Below are 18,125 nucleotides of genomic sequence, written 5' to 3'. Positions count from 1 at the left end.
TCATCACTAGCTTGTCAACGGCTGACGAACCTTGTAAACACTACCCTCACGAACCATCTCCATGCTCAGAAAGTATCGAACATCACCTAGACACGGTTAATCGAACTCATTCCGCAAACTGTCGAAAAATGTCTTAATTTCCCTCTCATCCGTCGACCCGATCAACATGTTGTAACGTTTCAGTTATTGTTAAAATTAAAATCATTATGCGCAATGAGTTGCAGCATAAAAAAAAGTTATAAATGATGATTCTTGGGGTAAATGATTTGAACGTGCACGGCACACCCTACACAAGAAGGTATGCCTCAACATGATCGCTTGAAAACCGATAAATATACTGGAGAAAAAGGCCGGACGTCAAAGAAAAAAAATAGTAAAGCGTCTCTTGTGTTGAGTTTGGGAAAAGAAGCCGGCGGTACAAAAAGGTGGTGAAAAAAGGTGCTCGTTGTGTGAGAAAAAGTTGGTGAGCCACTGCGAAAAAGGGAGCCAGGACAGTGCCAGACGGGTATTGATCGAGCAGGCGAAGTGTCCGAAACCGGACAAAAGACTAGTAACGAGATTCCGGTGGTTCCGCCCGGAAGATTTCTCAAGCGCACGACGGTTCATTTTTTCCACCCGCCATTCCGGAGAAGAGTAATCACCGCGTGACAAAAAGTTTGTAGCCGCTTCGAAAAAAGGTGCCAGCGTTGTGATAGGCGGTGATCGATTGAGCAGGCGAAGTGCCCCGAAACGAGACAAAGGGATAGCAACGAAATTCCCGTGGTTCCGCCCGGAAGATTGCCCCAGCGTACGACGCTTCATTTTTTCCACCCCGCCATTCCGGAGAAGTGATCACCGCGTGACAAAAAGTTTGCAGCCGTTGCGAGGAAAAAAAAGGAGCCAGCGTCGTGAAAGGCGGTCATCAACGGAGCAGGCGAAGTGCCCCGGAACAGGACAAAGGGACAGCAACGGTATTCCTGTGGTTCCGCCCAGAAGAAGTCTCAGTGTACGCCTGTTGATTCTTTTCGCCCCGCCACTCCGGAACAGAGTGCAATCGGAATCTTTCTCTTCACCCATCCGTCGGGGGACCGTGACGATGTGAGTCCTCGTGCGATTGTTCGTGGCGCGGGCAAAGTGCGAACATCCTCGTGGTCAAATGACGACAAAGAAGACTGCGATGGATCAAAGGTGAGTGCACCCATTCATATTCCCTTTTAAGATACCATCCATTTTTGGGGCTATTAGATGACAGATTTGGGTATAGCCAATTTTTGTTTCACAATGTCATCGACATAAACTAACAGAACACACGCCCGTATCCTTGATGTACAAACACGGATCGGCAGACGATGGTTTGAATCCAAGTTAAACAAGAATGTCATGAAGCTTTCGGTTCCAACAATGTGCAAGCCGTAGATACTGCGCTGAAGTTTGCAGACTAGCTCTTGCTTTCCCAACGCTGCGTACCCCGGTGGTTGCCGCATAAAAAGCTTCTCATCCAGCGTTCCGTAGAGATAGGTTGTTTTAACATCAATATGCTTAACAGTTATGTGTCCAACAAAAAACAACTTTAACAGGCCAACGAGGGTACCCGGGTACCCACAAATTGAAAAGCTCATAACTATGGCTTCCTTTAACCGATTTGGACACTTTTAGATATTTTGGATTTCGGAACTCGTCCACTTTTTGATTCTGTACAATAGAACCAGAATAATGTGTCTGGTTTTTGGTAATCCGGATTTTCCGGAGTAATGTTCCAGTACTAGGATATGATTTGTAAATTTTAATAATGTACTAGCAATATGAGTATCAAAACTCTTCAAATTGTCTCGTAAGTCTGTTTCTTATTGTTACGGGACTCTATGGCAATTTGAAAAATGGAATTGAAATGGAACGGCCACTCACGGCCCCACGGGAACCTGCTCCGAAATGTCCGTTCCGGGGTCAAATCACCAAATGGTTCCAAAACCACGAGATACAGCCTACTGATGCAATTCCAATTTTGAGAACCATATTGCTAGTATTCCATTGAAGTTTGCAAATAGTATCCCAGCACTGGAACCTGCTTCCGGAAACCCGAATTCCCGGGAACCGGATGAAGTAACCCGGATCATTTTTACCAAGTCCAAAAGTGGATGAGTTCCTGAATCCAAAACGGCCAAAAGTATCGAAATAGGTTGGATATTACCTTAGTTACGGGCATTTTAGTTTTGTGGGTACCCGGGTACCCAGGTCGGCCTGTTACGTAGTAAAAAATTCAGGAGCCCCTCCTCACTCCCACCCTTACTATATGAACAATATTATTAACCCAAAAGCTTGACTTAGTGAAGTTCTAAGATGTCACAAAGTTTTAATTTCCAGCTATGGATAAAACATACGAATTTAATTAATTGAAACTTAAAAAGGTACCCGGATACCGCGTCGGACACACAACGGTTAATCACTAAGCCTTGCTTCGCTGCAACGGCCAAAAAGTTGCTTGTCGAGTGACCGGTGCGAATACCTTGTCGTAATCAACACCAAACCGCTGTGTATATCCCTGCGCCATTATTCTGGTTTTAAACTTTACCACTTGGTCCTGTTCATTGCGCTTGACCTTGCACACCCACTTCGAGCCGACAAGTTTTTGTCCTTGGGGAAGGGGCACAAGTTCCCAAGTCTGGTGCTTCCGATGAGACTCGAGCTCGTCCTCCATCTGCTGATCCGAACTGCGAATGATTATTTTCCTGACCGGTCGCTTCAAAAAACTCATCAGAATTGGATCTATCACTTTCTGCATCTTCAATTTCTTTGTGTTCTTCCTTGAAAGGAAGCAGCTTAATGTCGTCTTCAGCGGGTGTACGGCAAGTGCCGCGAGATGGTACTAATCCTGGAATCTCCACAATGTCCCATTGCCAAGCTCAATAAACCTAGCATCTCTACTGATTGTGACCAAGTCAGTTTCTTGATCCACAAAACAGTATCCTTTGTGTTCCATCGAGTAGCCAATGAATGTCAGCTTTTCTGCTTTGATATCCATCTTACTGCGCTTTGTGTCCGGTACGTCTACATAGGCTTCGCTGCCAAATACACGCAGATGCTTCAAGTCCGGTCTGCGACCCCACCACAACTCGTAAGGCGTCTTTTGTACTGGTCTTGATGGCAACCGGTTTTGAAGGTACGTAGCAGTAAGAACGGCCTCTGCCCAATAGCGCTTCTCAAGGCCTGCGTCGATCAACATACAGGTAGCCATTTCTGTGATCGACCTGTTTTTGCGTTCCGCCACGCTGTTCGATTGCGGAGAATATGGTGTGGTGTAGTGCGGCTTAATTCCCTCGTGTTTATAAAACTTCCGAAGTTCATTGTTGTCAAACTCGCCACCGTCATCTGATCAGATGTCCTGTGGTTTGCGTTTGAATAAATTTTCAACCACCGCACGTACTCCTTAATATTCTGGGCTGCTTCCGACTTATGCTTGAGCAGGTAAGTTACCGTAAATCGGCTGAAGTCGTCGATTAGGTGCATCACATAGCGATTGCCACTTGGGGTCGTATTTTTCATCGGCCCGCACAAGTCCGTGTGTACAATATCTAGAACTCGATTCGACTTTCGATCAACAACCGCCGGAAATGGGAACCCAGCGGATTTCCCCTCCATACAACACTCGCATATAAGTTTCAACCCACATTCGCTTACCTTCATACCAGTCGCCAAGTTTTCTTTGTTGATTCGCTCTACTGCCGACCATGCGCGGTGGCCTAGACGTCGATGCCACTGGTGTTGGCAATTCTCCAGATGCTGTCCCACTGTTGCCTGCATCGATGCTTTAGCGAGCCGCAAGCAGTACAGACCACCTTGACGACCTCCAGTCGCCACAATAGTTCCCTTCGGATCCGTAATGCGTTACTGTCAAACAACACTTTCAAATTCTTCTGTGCCAGCTTACCGACTGAAATTAGGCTGGCCGAAAGATCTGGCACGAATTTCACTTCATTCATATCGATTTTTATCACTTCATCTTTTCCATCGATACCGTATAACACACAATTACCTTCACCAAGTATTTGCGTTTTCTTCCCCATTCTATTAACAAAATCAATGTTGCCTTCGCTTTTTTGTCATCAACTCGTTCCGCTCATCTTCCGGGGTTTCTTCGGTAATAACGTGTCAAAAACTTTCTCGGGATAGAAGCATTTCCACGCCTGCCAGTTCGTGCCATTCAATTTCTAAATGGAAAATTTTGGAAAGCACAAGCCGGAAATTGTCGGAAAGCATCGGAAGCACAAGCCGTCACCCAAAAGCAACAATTACCGCAATGAACACATGGTCGGCCAAAACCTCAACCGGTTGAATCTACTCGCGCGGAATCTCTCGACTATACGTGCTGTCAAACTGAAGAAACGAGAGTGAAAAATATTTCGGCGCGCACTCGCACCGTCTACTGCGATTGTCCGATTTTGTGCCATTCTGTATTAATATCTTGCCGAGTGTAATTCTACACGTTCTATCAAAACTATTAAACCAAATTCGCTTAGCCTAGTAAAAGCAACGGCTGAAGGTGCTCATCATGATTGTCTTCTCTGCATAGCGCAAAGTGGTTGTGATCATGGACAATGAGAAGTACCTGATGTAGGGGACCAATTATTTCACGTCCCTTAGGAAGGAGGTGAGCAGCGACGTAAAGTACATATCTCACACGAAGTGCCCAAAGAAGGTCCTCTTGTGGATGACAATCAGTGAGAATGGAATGTCAAAGCCGGTTCTGTTTTCTTCGCAACTTCCGGTCAACGGCGAAGCGTATAGTACGGAAGTTCACTAAGAAACACCCTTCGAAGGACGACGTCCTGTTCTGGCCGGATCTAGCCTCGGCGCATAACGCGAAGCGATCGCTGAAGAAAATGGAGTGTTTGATGATCCAAGTTGCCCCCAAGAACGTTCTCTTGAAAGAGATCTCTCCCTGGTCGTTATCGTACACTTCATCATTCAATATACTTAAATATTGCCACGTACAAAAAGACCAAATAGCATAAAATTCAATCCTATTAAATTTTATTGCTTTATATCACATAATTAAATAAAGTCACGGCCACCAGCCTGCGTTGTTCCCTCCGCTGTGGTTCTGCATAATACTTCGTACAACCCCGGGCTGGTAACCGATACCGACCGGACTGTGCTCGGAACCACCACCACCACCAGCGCTAACCAGCGAATGAATACTGCCCGACAGAAAATGTTGCTGATGGGAATGTTGCCTCGCATCCTGACTAGTTTTCACTGTCCCCAGTGATGTCGATCCCAGACACGGTTTACCATCCCGTACCAACACTGGCACGTTGATTCGCTTGGGTGAGCTTCCCAGCTGATGCGAATAGTGCGAGTGCTTCTCGGTTTGCGCTCGCTTCGTCTTATAGCGATGGTTCTGGAACCAAATCTTAACTTGCGTCGGAGACAGGTGGATCATCTTCGCCAAGTGTTCCCGTTCCGGAGCGGACAGGTATCTCGTCTGTTTGAACCTCCGTTCCAGCTCGTAGGTTTGAGATTTAGAAAATAATATTCTACGTTTGCGCTTCTTTTGACCGTTTGCACCACCAGTTCCACCTTCACTGCCAGCTCGGTCGTCACCCGAGTTACCGACTTCTATACTATCGTCCAGCGAGTCTCCATCGCACGCATTGTTAGTGTTGTTATTACCATCGATGTCCGCCCTTTCTAACCGCTCCGAAGTCTCGATGACCGATGGAATGTTGTAGTTGCCAATCGTTGTGTAAGAGGACATTTCCGTCACCGGAGAGGTACTGTCCGGACTGACCTGCTGATGGATACCGTTCTCGATGTTCTGCTGGATCAGGGCAGGTACTGAAAAGACATGAGTATATCTGATGTCAATAAAATCGGTTACGTTCTTATGAAAAACTCACCATAATCAGTACTGCCGTTGTTGTCGTAATATCGGGTGGAGAACGTGGATGAACCAGAACTTCCCGGGAATAAGTGATGCGAATAGTGGTAGTAGGGAGGTTCGCTGTAGCCTGGATGTGTTACCGCTGACTGCTGTGGGACGTAGGCGTTGGAATTGTTGTACTGCGTTAGGTGAGCTTGTTCCTGTTGCGACGGATAATCTTCAGGGGGGACGATGTCTCCTTGTGAGGGAGGATGCTGGTCGGAGGAAGCCGCACTACTGGAGTGTTGCTGTGCGTGTGGGTACTCCTTGTTTTGAGCATTGTGGCTGTTGAGCTCCAGGATGTCGCTGATGTGGAAGCTGGACCGCTGGACGGATGGTATTTTCATACTATCCAGGATTCTATTGGGGAAGTTGTAGGAATTAATTATGTAATATGAGTGTTTGGTTTGTATATATATTAAAAATATGTTGAGTAAAAATGAAAATCGATGATACATATAATAAATCAGCCGTAACAGTTACAGTATAATAGCTTTTCCTTTTCATTCATCCTGTACGCTGATAAGTCTTTTTAAACAGAAGATCAAAATTTTGCAAGAAATACTACTAAGGCTTTATTTTGCTTTGCGAAAATATATCAAAATTTCATAATTGGTTGTACGTCATTTCCCGGAATACCATTCCCCGGAATACCATTTCCCGGAAAACTATTTTCCGGAATGTACCATATCCCGGAATATCGTTTCCCGGAATGTACCATTTCCCGGAAACCCATTTCCCAGCATGTATAATTTCCCGGAATGTATCATTTCCTGGAAAACCATTTCCCGGAAAATATAAAACCTCGTACCTCACTTACCAAACTTGTTTTTAGAAGACCTGCTATGCAGCTAACTGTGTTCTAGGAGATTTTACCTACTTTAGAACATGAAAAGTTGTTTGAAAATATTTTTAAATTTTTGATCTTGAGTGGTTATTGTGTTTATCACTGAAAATTAGCAAAACTAGATAGCGACAAGATTGCGAAACTGTCATTTTAAAGATTTAACCCATTTGATTCCGCGATGTTAGAAAAATTAACTTAGATTGATCATTATATGAACAGCTTACGAACGATTTTTGGTTTTGAATCAAAAAGAGACTTGAGGGGATTTAAAAAAAATCGAGTGGGGAATAAAAAGCACCCCAATGGGTGCAATATCAATAAACTAAATAAGTACTAAAATAGTAACAAATACTTTCCAATGTTCCCACCGCCGGAAATGAAAAGGTGAATAAATTCATGACCGTCTAATTCCTGACCAACAAGCTCTATATTTTGCCTGATATTTGTTCCAAATTTTGCGGTTTCAGTTAAAAAGGTTTATTTTCAATCCTTTTACTATTTTGAATCGATTCCGTCGCGTAGTAATCTTTGGTGAAAAGCATAATACAACACTGTAATTTCTCAACATATTCAAAATTACTTTCTCCAGCGACGTACGAAGGATTTTTTTTTTTTTTTTCTAAATAAATGATGTCTATATCGATTTTGTTGGCTATTTTTGGCAAATTTAAGACTAAGAGAAACGAAAGCAATGAAACTAAAAGACGGATAGCTATTCTATAAATGATGGGGTGTTGATTTTAATGACATTTTCAGCGTTTCGCGTAAAATTAAAGTCGCTTAAAATCCTATGTAAGCCGCTTGCTATCGTTTAGAAAAACTCTAGAAAGAGAACTACGGAGACTCCATTTTGGGTCGATTGGATTCGCGTTTAGCTGTCAAAAAACGAATCCAATCGAACATTGCCTATCCTTATAACATTGGACGTGTTGCCATACAATGCCGGGGCATACGTTGCCAAAAATGCTGTTTTTTTCTCCGCAGTTCTCTTACTATGAGTTTTTCTACTATCGTTCTATGATATTGGACATTGGCGTGCGCAAGGGGGGGCTAGTATAATTATAATATTGAAGACATACGAGAAATATGTGAAACTTACTGCATATCTCATTTTCTTTAAGCAAGCCATGTAATCTTAGAACGCCTCCACAAAATCAAAATTTGGCGCAAGCTCGTTGAAATCAGAAATCTCTATCGATAACAAGATAAGGTTGCTGAGTGGAAGCGGTAACTGCAGCAAAGATAAGATTACCGACTTAAAAATACAAGAGTGCTGGTGATCAAATTCATTTTTTGCTTTGACTAAAATTCATAAACTTTTTATTGTAAATGATTAATGCAGTCGTTAAACACATATATGGCGATTCCAGGAAGTATTACATGAAAAGCGATAACAAGAGAATCTTTCAACTTTCTTCTAAAACTTAAGAGTAATATAATCTTAGAAACACTTGGAATTATATAGATGTTATTTGATTGGATAACAATTTATTCTAGTTCTATCTTTTTTTCCTTTTAATGACATTAAATTAGCTACAGATTACTAAGTAAGAAAAGTTATATTTAGCCATGAAAGGATTTTGAATATTCAGATAGGACAGCTGTCGGTTCTCATGGTAAAGAGGGACGACTCTGCTGTTACCGTGAACCATGTTGGTATATTTGAGCAATTCGTAGTAACTCTGCCTAGTTCGACTCCTACCCGCAGAAGATAAAAGATTACTCCGGAAGATTTTAAGCCTGTTCCTAATGACCCTATCACTTCTAGTTTTCCGATCAATATATTTCAAATCCTCGCTCTCACTTTGGTACTATGGCTCTGAATTTTCATAGTAACTCTGCCTAGTTCGACTCCTACCCGCAGAAGATAAAAGATTAGTCCGGAAGATTTTAAGCCTGTTCCTAATGACCCTATCACTTCTAGTTTTCCGATCAATATATTTCAAATCCTCGCTCTCACTTTGGTACTATGGCTCTGAATTTTCATAACTTTCCCTACTAAGTAATCTCTACCTAATTTAATGTCGTTAAAAAGAAAAGGAAAATGAGCAAGATCTCTTCATTATACGAATAAGAAACATGGAAATAGGCTTTTTGGGGCGTATTGTTGAAAAAAATGGTTTTATGTTTTATGTTATTTTGTTATATTTTTAGTTTAATTTCATCTACAAAAAAAAAAATCTGAAACATCTGAATAGATTCCGGTGAATACTTTAGGAAACTGAAAAAAATATATTATTGAACATAGTATAATATTAAATACCAAAAAATATATGCATAAATTTCTTATTTCATTCATTATTTATTGAGATATAAAATTCCGCCTTTAGGACAAAAAGTTTCGAGCAACGACCAACAAGAGATTGCCTGATCACAACGTAGCAGCAACTTCATAAGGCGATCAGTGCAAAAGTTACATGACTATCGGATAACACACGTATAACTGGTTCGATGTGGAATGCCAACGAGCAACAGATGAGATAAATCGGACTAGGAACTTATTGCTCGCACTGGCTATATGTTGGAACAATGTAGTGAGCTGAAAGCCGCTGAAATCATGAAAGGAGTGTATAAGGCTTGAGAATTACGGAGTAGCCTATCAGAGTCGGTGAAAAATGATGGGGGTTATTCTGACGGTCACTTTCGGTGAGGTGACACAAATCTCACGTGACTAAGGTGATCGGAAATTTTCGAGTCACCTCACTTAAAGTGAGAGATGTCACTGAATTGACAAATTTTGTCACATTAGGTGACTAAGAGAATATGGAAAGTGACTTCAATGAGGTGACTTTTGGAATAAGAAAAACGATGCAACTAATTTTAATTTTAATGGTTGATTTTATTTTTTACATTTTAACAGTGGAAGCTCTACAAAAGTATTGAAAATCTGTTAGAAATTTGTAATGAAGTATTAGTTTCTATAATTTTGCTAACCAATTGAAATGAATTTAACCAGTTTTTTAGTGACTCTGGTATATGAAATATTTGCGAGATTGGTGAGACTAATGGAACTATCTGCTGCCCGGCGATTTTTTTATATTAATATTTGTACCAGAGGGAATGTGTTAAAGGTTTGCACGTTATCCTCCTCCATTATATTATTCTTAGCTATGATAACGACCACAAAAGCACTGATGAAATAAAAGTTGACAACAACATAACTTTGTTTTTTATAAGTAATAATTGTCAAACAAAAAGTCATTTTTATTAGACATGGGGTATAGAAATAACGGGAAATAAGGAAAGTGACAGTTTCAGGATACGCTTGAAACAGTTCGTTACAATTAAATGGTTGTTGAAGATAAGCTTTGTTTGCACTCCTCTTGGTCTGTGGATAGTATTTGCCAGTTGAAAATGAAACTTTTGATTTTCACATGGAATCGGTTTCATTTTGTAACATACATTTTGTTTAGGCCATCAATCAATATTGATGATTGGTAATGCGTCTTTACTTTTTGGCATTGAAAGTCAATTGAAGTGATTTATTGATGGGGTCTAACAGCATGTTCCATTACTTCATGGATCATAATACTATACGTATACTTTTGTTCTTATTCGTTACATGTAAGATGTTGGTTATTTGTGTTACTGTTTGTGGGTTCGCGGTTGCTCTCATACCCCGCGGATAGTCGTTGCGATTCCGGAAGGGGCCTGCTTAAGTCCCAACGCCTAGTATTGACGCTCTGAGGTAAGAATGGAAGGCCTCTTTTTGGTTTTCGGGTATCGGGGACGTATTTTGTTGTTAGAAGGTTTTCAAATCCGGGTTTAAACTTTAGGATCGTACCTAAAGTTCTGGATTTGTCCGTTTATTTCTGTAAAATACTGATTCCTGATTTCTGCCCATGCAATGAGTGGTTGTTTTTACGCGTTGTTCTCTAGCGATAGAAGTAAATTGACGTTACGTCTTCTGCTGCGATGGGCTATCAAGGCACGCGATTGTATTTTATGTTTCCGTATCAGAACTAAGATTGATTAGAGAAAGACAGGAAAATTCTATGTTGCTCCTTGTATAATTCACTGGCAACTTAAGTCTGTGCTAGCTGGCCTATGAAATTATTGTGTTACATAAGCATGAAATATATTTTTCATATTCTACTAATGATGCAGAAGTACAAAAATTGAAGCATATCCCACTATATATGTATTTCGGAAATTGTGTTCCTATTGAAAAGAATTTTTCAAGTATTATGAACATGATTTGTTGCAGGGGCCCTATGGAACTTTTGTCGAAGCTTTTTGGAAAAAGTGCGTTTTTATGAAGATCTAGGTAAATAATATTTGAAAGACTACGTTCTTCGATTTGAGCTCGACATGCGATTACTAATTTCAATCCCGAATATGCCGAACTAAGTTCCTTTAGGGCAGCTTGACTGTCAGATTATACGCCACACAGAATCGCGAAGATTTCTGCTTGGAATACGGTTCAGTAAGTACCAAGCGAATGGGATTGGTGTAATGTCGTTTCACAGCAACACCAACCCCTACAAAGAACCGTCAGTGTAACAAATGATGCGTATTCTTCAAGATGTCGCTATATCCAGTTAGCCATCCGTTCTTCGCGAGGACGAATTCTCACATTGAAAGTTTTAGATGTTGTCGTGAACGCACCAGTCATCGCCATCAAGACTATCCTCTGAATTAACTTTAATTGGATTGCCGTGGCTTCTCCCTTCTATGACCACACAAGGCCTCCGAATGCCAGTATTGGTCTAACAATTTTTGTGTTTTTTTTTTTTTTTTTATTTAGGCCCAAATGCTGTAGCTTAACGAGGCCGATAATTCATTTTTTTTTATATTACATGTCACATGTTAGTGGGGGAAGGGAAAGCCGTATTTAGGGGCGGCTTGCTCCCCTCTTATGTAAGTAAAGGAAAAAGGTAGGAAGTGGGATACATATTGTGTAATTGACATCGTCGTTTGCTGATTGATCATTGTGGCGGATATGCACACTTTGTTGTAGTGTTGTAGTTTCCAGCCTGTAATCGCAGGGGCGAGGGGAGGGTCGATATTTCGGATAATTATTGGCACTCTATATCATCTGCATGTGCGGTATGTCATGATGTTCTGGATAGACGGTTATCAAGAAGAGTGTGCACCGAAGACTCGTGAAGCAATGCCATATTGTAGATACAGGGATAGGTTGGTGAGATTCTACTGTGAATGAGAGAGGGTAAAATGTATTAAACTTGGACATCAATGGTTTTCAAAAAGATATAGATAAGAAAAATATAGGGGTGGTCACGGCTTGCCAGGACGTCCCGGACTGGCACATAGGGTGATCTACCTCGGGCCCGAAGGGAATCTATTAGTTGGGACCTGGCAACACAGTACTCTGCGCACAGCCAAACAACATGCTCGATGTCGTGATAGCCGTTCTCACAAACACAATGATTATTTTCAGCAAGCCCTATACGACGGAGATGCGCGTCAAACGAGTAATGGTTGGACATGATCCTTGACATCGTACGAATAAAGTCCCGGTTCACATCCAACCCCTTAAACCAAGCATTCGTTGATACCTTCGGGATAATGGAATGTAGCCACCGTCCCAGATGCCCATTGCTCCATGAGGTTTGCCAACTATCGAGCGTCCTCTGACGAGAGATACTGAAAAATTCGTTGAAGCAAATTGATCTTTCGTAAGTGTCGCCTTCTAATGCGCCCACCTTGGCTAAAGAGTCCGCCTTCTCATTGCCCGCAATAGAACAATGTGACGGGACCCAAACCAAGGTAATCTGGTAAGATTTTTCAGATAAAGCACTCAGATATTCCCGTATTTTCCCCAGGAAATACGGTGAGTGTTTTCCAGGCTTCGCCGCACGGATGGCCTCAATGGAGCTGAGACTATCCGAAACGATGAAGTAATGGTCTGAGGGCAGGGTGTCAATGATCCCGAGAGTATACTGAATGGCAGCTAATTCTGCGACGTAAATTGAAGCAGGATCATTGAGTTTGAATGAGGCAGCAAGATTTTCGTTGAAGATACCGAAGCCTGTGGACCCGTCGAGAATTGATCCGTCAGTGTAGAACATTTTGGCGCAGTCGACTTGATGGTATTTGTTATAGAAAATATTTGGGACCACTTGTGGGCGAATATGATCCGGAATTCCATAAATCTCTTCCTTCATGGATGTATCGAAAAATACAGTTGGATCAGAAGTATCTAAGAGATGAGCACGGTTGACGTTATATGTAGATGAATTGATGTTCTGTGCCATGTAATCGAAGTACAAGGACATGAATCGGGTCTGAGAATTAAGCTCGACAAGCCTTTCGCAATTTGCAATCACCAATGGGTTCAGAATATCGCATCGAATGAGCAATCGATATGAGAGGTTCCAGAATCGATTTTTCAGCGGAAGAACGCCCGCCAGTACTTCGAGACTCATCGTATGGGTCGAGTGCATGCAACCCAAGGCAATGCGCAAGCAACGATACTGGATTCGCTCCAGTTTGATGAAGTGTATGTTCGCAGCGGAGCGAAAGCAGAAACATCCGTACTCCAACACTGATAATATCGTTGTTTGGTACAACCTGATTAGGTCTCCTGGATGGGCACCCCACCATGTTCCAGTTATTGTACGGAAAAAGTTGATCCTTTGTTGGCACTTCTGTTTCAGATACCTAATGTGACATCCCCAGGTACCTTTAGAGTCGAACCATACCCCGAGATATTTGAATGTTGAAGCCTGAGCAATAGTTTGATCCATTAATTGAAGCTGTAGTTGCGCTGGTTCACGCTTTCTAGAAAATACGACTAGCTCAGTTTTCTCCGTGGAGAACTCGATACCCAGTTGGAGAGCCCATGCAGACAAATTGTCCAAGGTATCTTGCAGTGGTCCTTGCAAGTCGACGGCTTTAGGACCTGTAATAGAGACCACACCGTCATCTGCAAGCTGCCTTAGCGTGCAGGAATTGACAAGACATTCGTCAATGTCATTCACGTAAAAATTGTAGAGGAGAGGGCTTAGACATGAGCCCTGGGGAAGGCCCATGTAGCTAAATCGTGATGTCGATAAATCGCCATGCGAGAAATGCATTTGTTTTTCAGACAACAGGTTTAGCAAAAAGTTATTTAAAATTGGCGAAAGACCATGCTGGTGCAACTTCTCATAAAGAATGTTGATCGAAACTGAATCGAAAGCCCCCTTAATATCCAAGAATACTGATGCCATCTGCTCTTTGTTAGCATATGCCATTTGAATTTCTGTTGAGAGCAACGCAAGACAATCGTTCGTCCCTTTGCCTTTGCGGAAGCCAAATTGTGTATCTGACAGTAAGCCATTTGTTTCGACCCAATTGTCGAGCCGAAACAGGATCATTTTCTCGAACAACTTCCGGATACAGGACAGCATTGCAATCGGATGATACGAATTGTGGTCGGAGGCTGGTTTTCCTGGTTTTTGGATGGCGATGACCCTCACCTGTCTCCAGTCATGTGGGACAATGTTACCCTCAAGAAACCTATTAAATAAATTCAACAAGCGTCTTTTGGCAGAGTCTGGCAGATTCTTCAATAAGTTGAATTTAATTCTATCTGGCCCCGGGGCTTTATTGTTACATGATAAGAGAGCAAGTGAGAACTCCACCATCGTAAACGGTGTTTCGTTCGCGGTATTGTAAGGCGACGCGGCGCGGTAGATTTTCTGTGCCGGGGCGGAATCCGGACAAACCTTCTTGGCGAAATCGAATATCCAACGGTTTGAATATTCCACGCTCTCGTTAGTACTGTTTCGGTTTCGCATACGTCGGGCCGTGCCCCAAAGAGTGCTCATCGATGTTTCTCTTGTTAACCCGTCGACAAACCGGCGCCAGTAACTGCGTTTCTTAGCTTTCACTAAATTTTTCATTCGCTTTTCTAATATCGCGTATACTCGATAACTAGCAACTAAACCGTCGTTCCGGAAGGTTTTATACGCGGCAGCTTTCTCCGCGTACACGTCTGAGCACTCTTTGTCCCACCACGGGTTGGGAGAACGTTTTTGGGTGTTCACGTCGGGTACTCGTTTCGTCTGAGTTTGAATCGCGCTATCGAGAATCGAGTTGGACAAAAACTTATATTCTTCCTCCGGGGGAAGTATCTGTGTTGAATCGATAGTTTTGGATATCTCAGCAGCGTAGCTCTTCCAATCAATGTTTCGTGTGAGGTCATAGGGAACATTGATTGGTGTCGATGGTCTTGAACCAGTGGTGATTGCAATTACAATTGGTAAGTGGTCACTACCGTGGGGATCAGATATTACCTTCCACTTGCAATCTAACCGTAGTGATGTCGAGCATAAAGATATGTCCAGTGCACTTGCTTGCGCAGGTGGTCTAGGAATTCGTGTCATTTCCCCTGTGTTCAGAATTGTCATATTGAAGTTGTCACAAAGGTCTTGAATTGTCGAAGATCGATTATCGTCGTATAGACAGCCCCACCCCGTACCGTGAGAGTTAAAGTCTCCAAGGAGCAGGCGGGGCGAGGGAAGGTGTTCAATCACGTTGGAGAATCTTCGATATCCCATCATGGCCCTAGGAGGAATGTAAATAGAAGCAATGCAAAGATCTTTGCCTTTGATTGTTGTTTGACAAGCGACAACTTCAATGCCTGGCGTCGAAGGGAGGTTGATTCGATTGAAGGAGTAGCACTTTTTGATCCCTAAAAGTACCCCCCCATATGAGTCTTCTCGATCCAAGCGGATAATGAGAAAATCGTGGAAGTTGAGGTTTATATTAGAAGTTAGCCATGTTTCACATAGGGAAAATGCATCACAATGATTGTAATTTAGCAAGTGTTTTAATGAATCAATTTTGGGGATAATACTTCTGCAGTTCCACTGTAAAACAGTGATCAGATCCCTGATTCCGTCTAATAAGTTAGCCATCGAAGGATACGATCGCTGTAAGGAGGGGCCATTGTTCAGTCAACTGTTTTAAAAATGTTCTTACTGTTGGTAGAATAGCAACCAGCAAGCTTTTCATAGGATCGGTAATGTTGAAAGCTGTGAATATCCAGTCCACAATGTCAGAAAATTTAAGGAATCCCGTTTTAGGTTGAGTTTCTGACTGTAAAATTGGAGCACTTGGGATTTTTGGTGCCCCGGGGAGTGCTGGGAACTCCTGGTTGTATCTCAATTTCCCAAAACCAGGAGGTATTATCTTCGGATTTGTACCAGCACTTCCAGTTGATGAATTATTTTTATTTTGTACCCTTGTTTGGGACAACCTAGGACCCTTACGAGGAAGTTCAGGTGAGTTTTGATTAGGTCTTTTCCTAGAGTTTCCAAGCGGAGCCAAAGAATGCCCCTCGCAAGGGTCGTTAGAGGCGTTATCGTCAGTTGGCAAGAGAGCGAATGGGTTTTCGGAGATAAGTGGAACAGCTCTTTTAAGCATTTCTGCGTAAGAGCGTCTGGAGCGATCTTTGGCGGATCGCTTCAGTTTATCCGCGCGAAGTTTGTACGTTGGGCATGTCAAAAGTGCATGCGGATTCTCCCCACAGTAAACACACTTCTCAGCGGGCCTACTGCAAGTATCATCCGCATGGCGTTCCCCACATTTACCGCACCGTTGCTTGTTGCTACAGTAGGTGGCCGTGTGACCTAGCTGCTTGCAATTGGAACAATTCATGACCCGCGGTACAAACAGGCGTACAGGTAGACGAGCTCCTCCCACTTCAACGTAGCTCGGAAGTGCAGATCCGGCGAAGGTTACGCGAAACGAGTCTGATGGATAGTAATTACCATCTTCGATGGACTTTGAGTGCAATTGCTTGCACTCCAAAATCTTAACTGATTGAAGGTTAGGGTCCTTAAAGCGGCCAGCCCCATCATTCATCAGATCATCGACAGTTAGACCCGCATCACTTACCACACCGTCGATCTCCACATCACGAGAAGGGATGTAGACGCGATACTCCAGCGTAAAGAGGCTATTGCTAACGATATCATTGGCCTGTTTCAAGTCAGTAACGACTACGCGCAGTTTATCTGACTGAACCTTTTTAATCTCGGTTACGGCCGAGTAACGTTTTGTCAGCTCCCGTGCAACAGTTATGCTGTTTAACGGTTTATTTTTGGGCCGAAAGTATACCACCCAAGGACCAGCGGATCCATCCTGGTAAACCTTGACTCGGGGGGGCTGTGAGACATTGGGGGAAAGTGGGGGAAGTGGATCGACCATAACATTATCTGTCTCAGTATCAGATATACGTTCTTCTTCTTCATAATATTCCTCTTCGGAGGGTGATCCTTCTGTTTGTTCCATTTTGTTGCGGGAGCAACACGCTCGACCGCACTGTTTAACTTAAATCAAAATAAAAAATCAAAAGCAATAAAAAGAAAAAAATCGATAAGAAAAGTAAAAAACGAAACACTTCACCAGTTGGTTCCTGACGAGCTGGTAGGTGAATTGATCCTTCGTTTGTTTTATCCGTCACCCGCGTGACCTTCACACAGTAGAGCTGATATAGCTCGTCTAAACAAAGCCGTCTTTCAGGCAAGAAAAATGTTTAGTAACGCACTTCACTGCACTACTTTAACTGATATCGCAGGTAACAATTATCACTCGCGGGATTGTTTATTAGTAATGCTTTACTGCAGCCTCTGCCACAGCAAGCACCTTCGTACCACCGAAAAAACTAAACCACACCGGAGAGAACAAAAAGCACTTGTTTCCCGGTACAAAGTTGGGTTACGAATGATGAACAATTTTTGTGTTGATCCACAAAATTTTCAATCACCCTTTTGATCGATTCGGTTGTCACAATTCTACTAGCAATGACTCCGATACAGCCTGGAAAGTTTGTGTCAAAAAGTCACTTGAGTATTAACCATTAGCAGTTCTAATCGACCTGTCATGAAAGTCTTTCGATTTTGAAAGAGCCCTTTCGCCAATTTGCCGATTCATGCGTAATACCGTCAGAGCAGAGAGTTGCATCTAATATCCCGTTTCTGCTAACTCCTCCAAAAGTTAGTCGATTAAGTACATGCTGATTTGTACTACTTAAGTATTCGATCGATTTGGTGCCTCTCAAATTGATATTTGACCTGCCCCAAATTATGTGGTGGACATTTGCATCACTACTGAATATGATTTGAAACCCATTTCTGCTACAGTATGATACAACCCTTTTGAAATCATCGAATGTTTATGGTCATTAATTATTCTGTAAATGTGCCGAACAATAGGCGTATTTCCTGTGTATATTATCCACAATCATATTAACAGTGACAGCACAAAATCGGTAAAATTGAAAAGTTCACGAAAAAAGGGAAAATTGCCATTCATGAAGCACCCTTTTCATCAAAAGGGAGCGCCTAAGTGGCTCAATCATCAAATACGAGAGGTTATAAATAGATGTGCCGAGCGTCTGTTTTAATCATTTGTTGTTCGCATGAC

The 18,125-nt window shown here is 42.4% G+C and overlaps 1 protein-coding gene across 1 annotated transcript in view; it reads right to left on the bottom strand.

The window, feature by feature from the left end:
* Positions 1–5,038: 5,038 nt before the first annotated feature.
* LOC131686842 (homeobox protein vnd-like) overlaps positions 5,039–18,125 on the bottom strand; it is a 52,892-nt gene continuing 39,805 nt past the window's right edge. The window contains exons 2-3 of the mRNA XM_058970835.1: positions 5,877–6,259; positions 5,039–5,814 (exon numbers count right to left, since the gene is read on the bottom strand). Coding sequence (XP_058826818.1) covers positions 5,039–5,814; positions 5,877–6,259 — 1,159 coding nt within the window. The remainder of the gene's footprint in view (positions 5,815–5,876; positions 6,260–18,125) is intronic.

Source organism: Topomyia yanbarensis, chromosome 3 (genome assembly GCF_030247195.1).
Source record: "Topomyia yanbarensis strain Yona2022 chromosome 3, ASM3024719v1, whole genome shotgun sequence".
In the NCBI taxonomy this organism is placed as follows: domain Eukaryota; kingdom Metazoa; phylum Arthropoda; class Insecta; order Diptera; family Culicidae; genus Topomyia; species Topomyia yanbarensis.
Note: the sequence above shows the minus strand (reverse complement) of the source record. Positions and strands in the feature narration are given on the sequence as shown.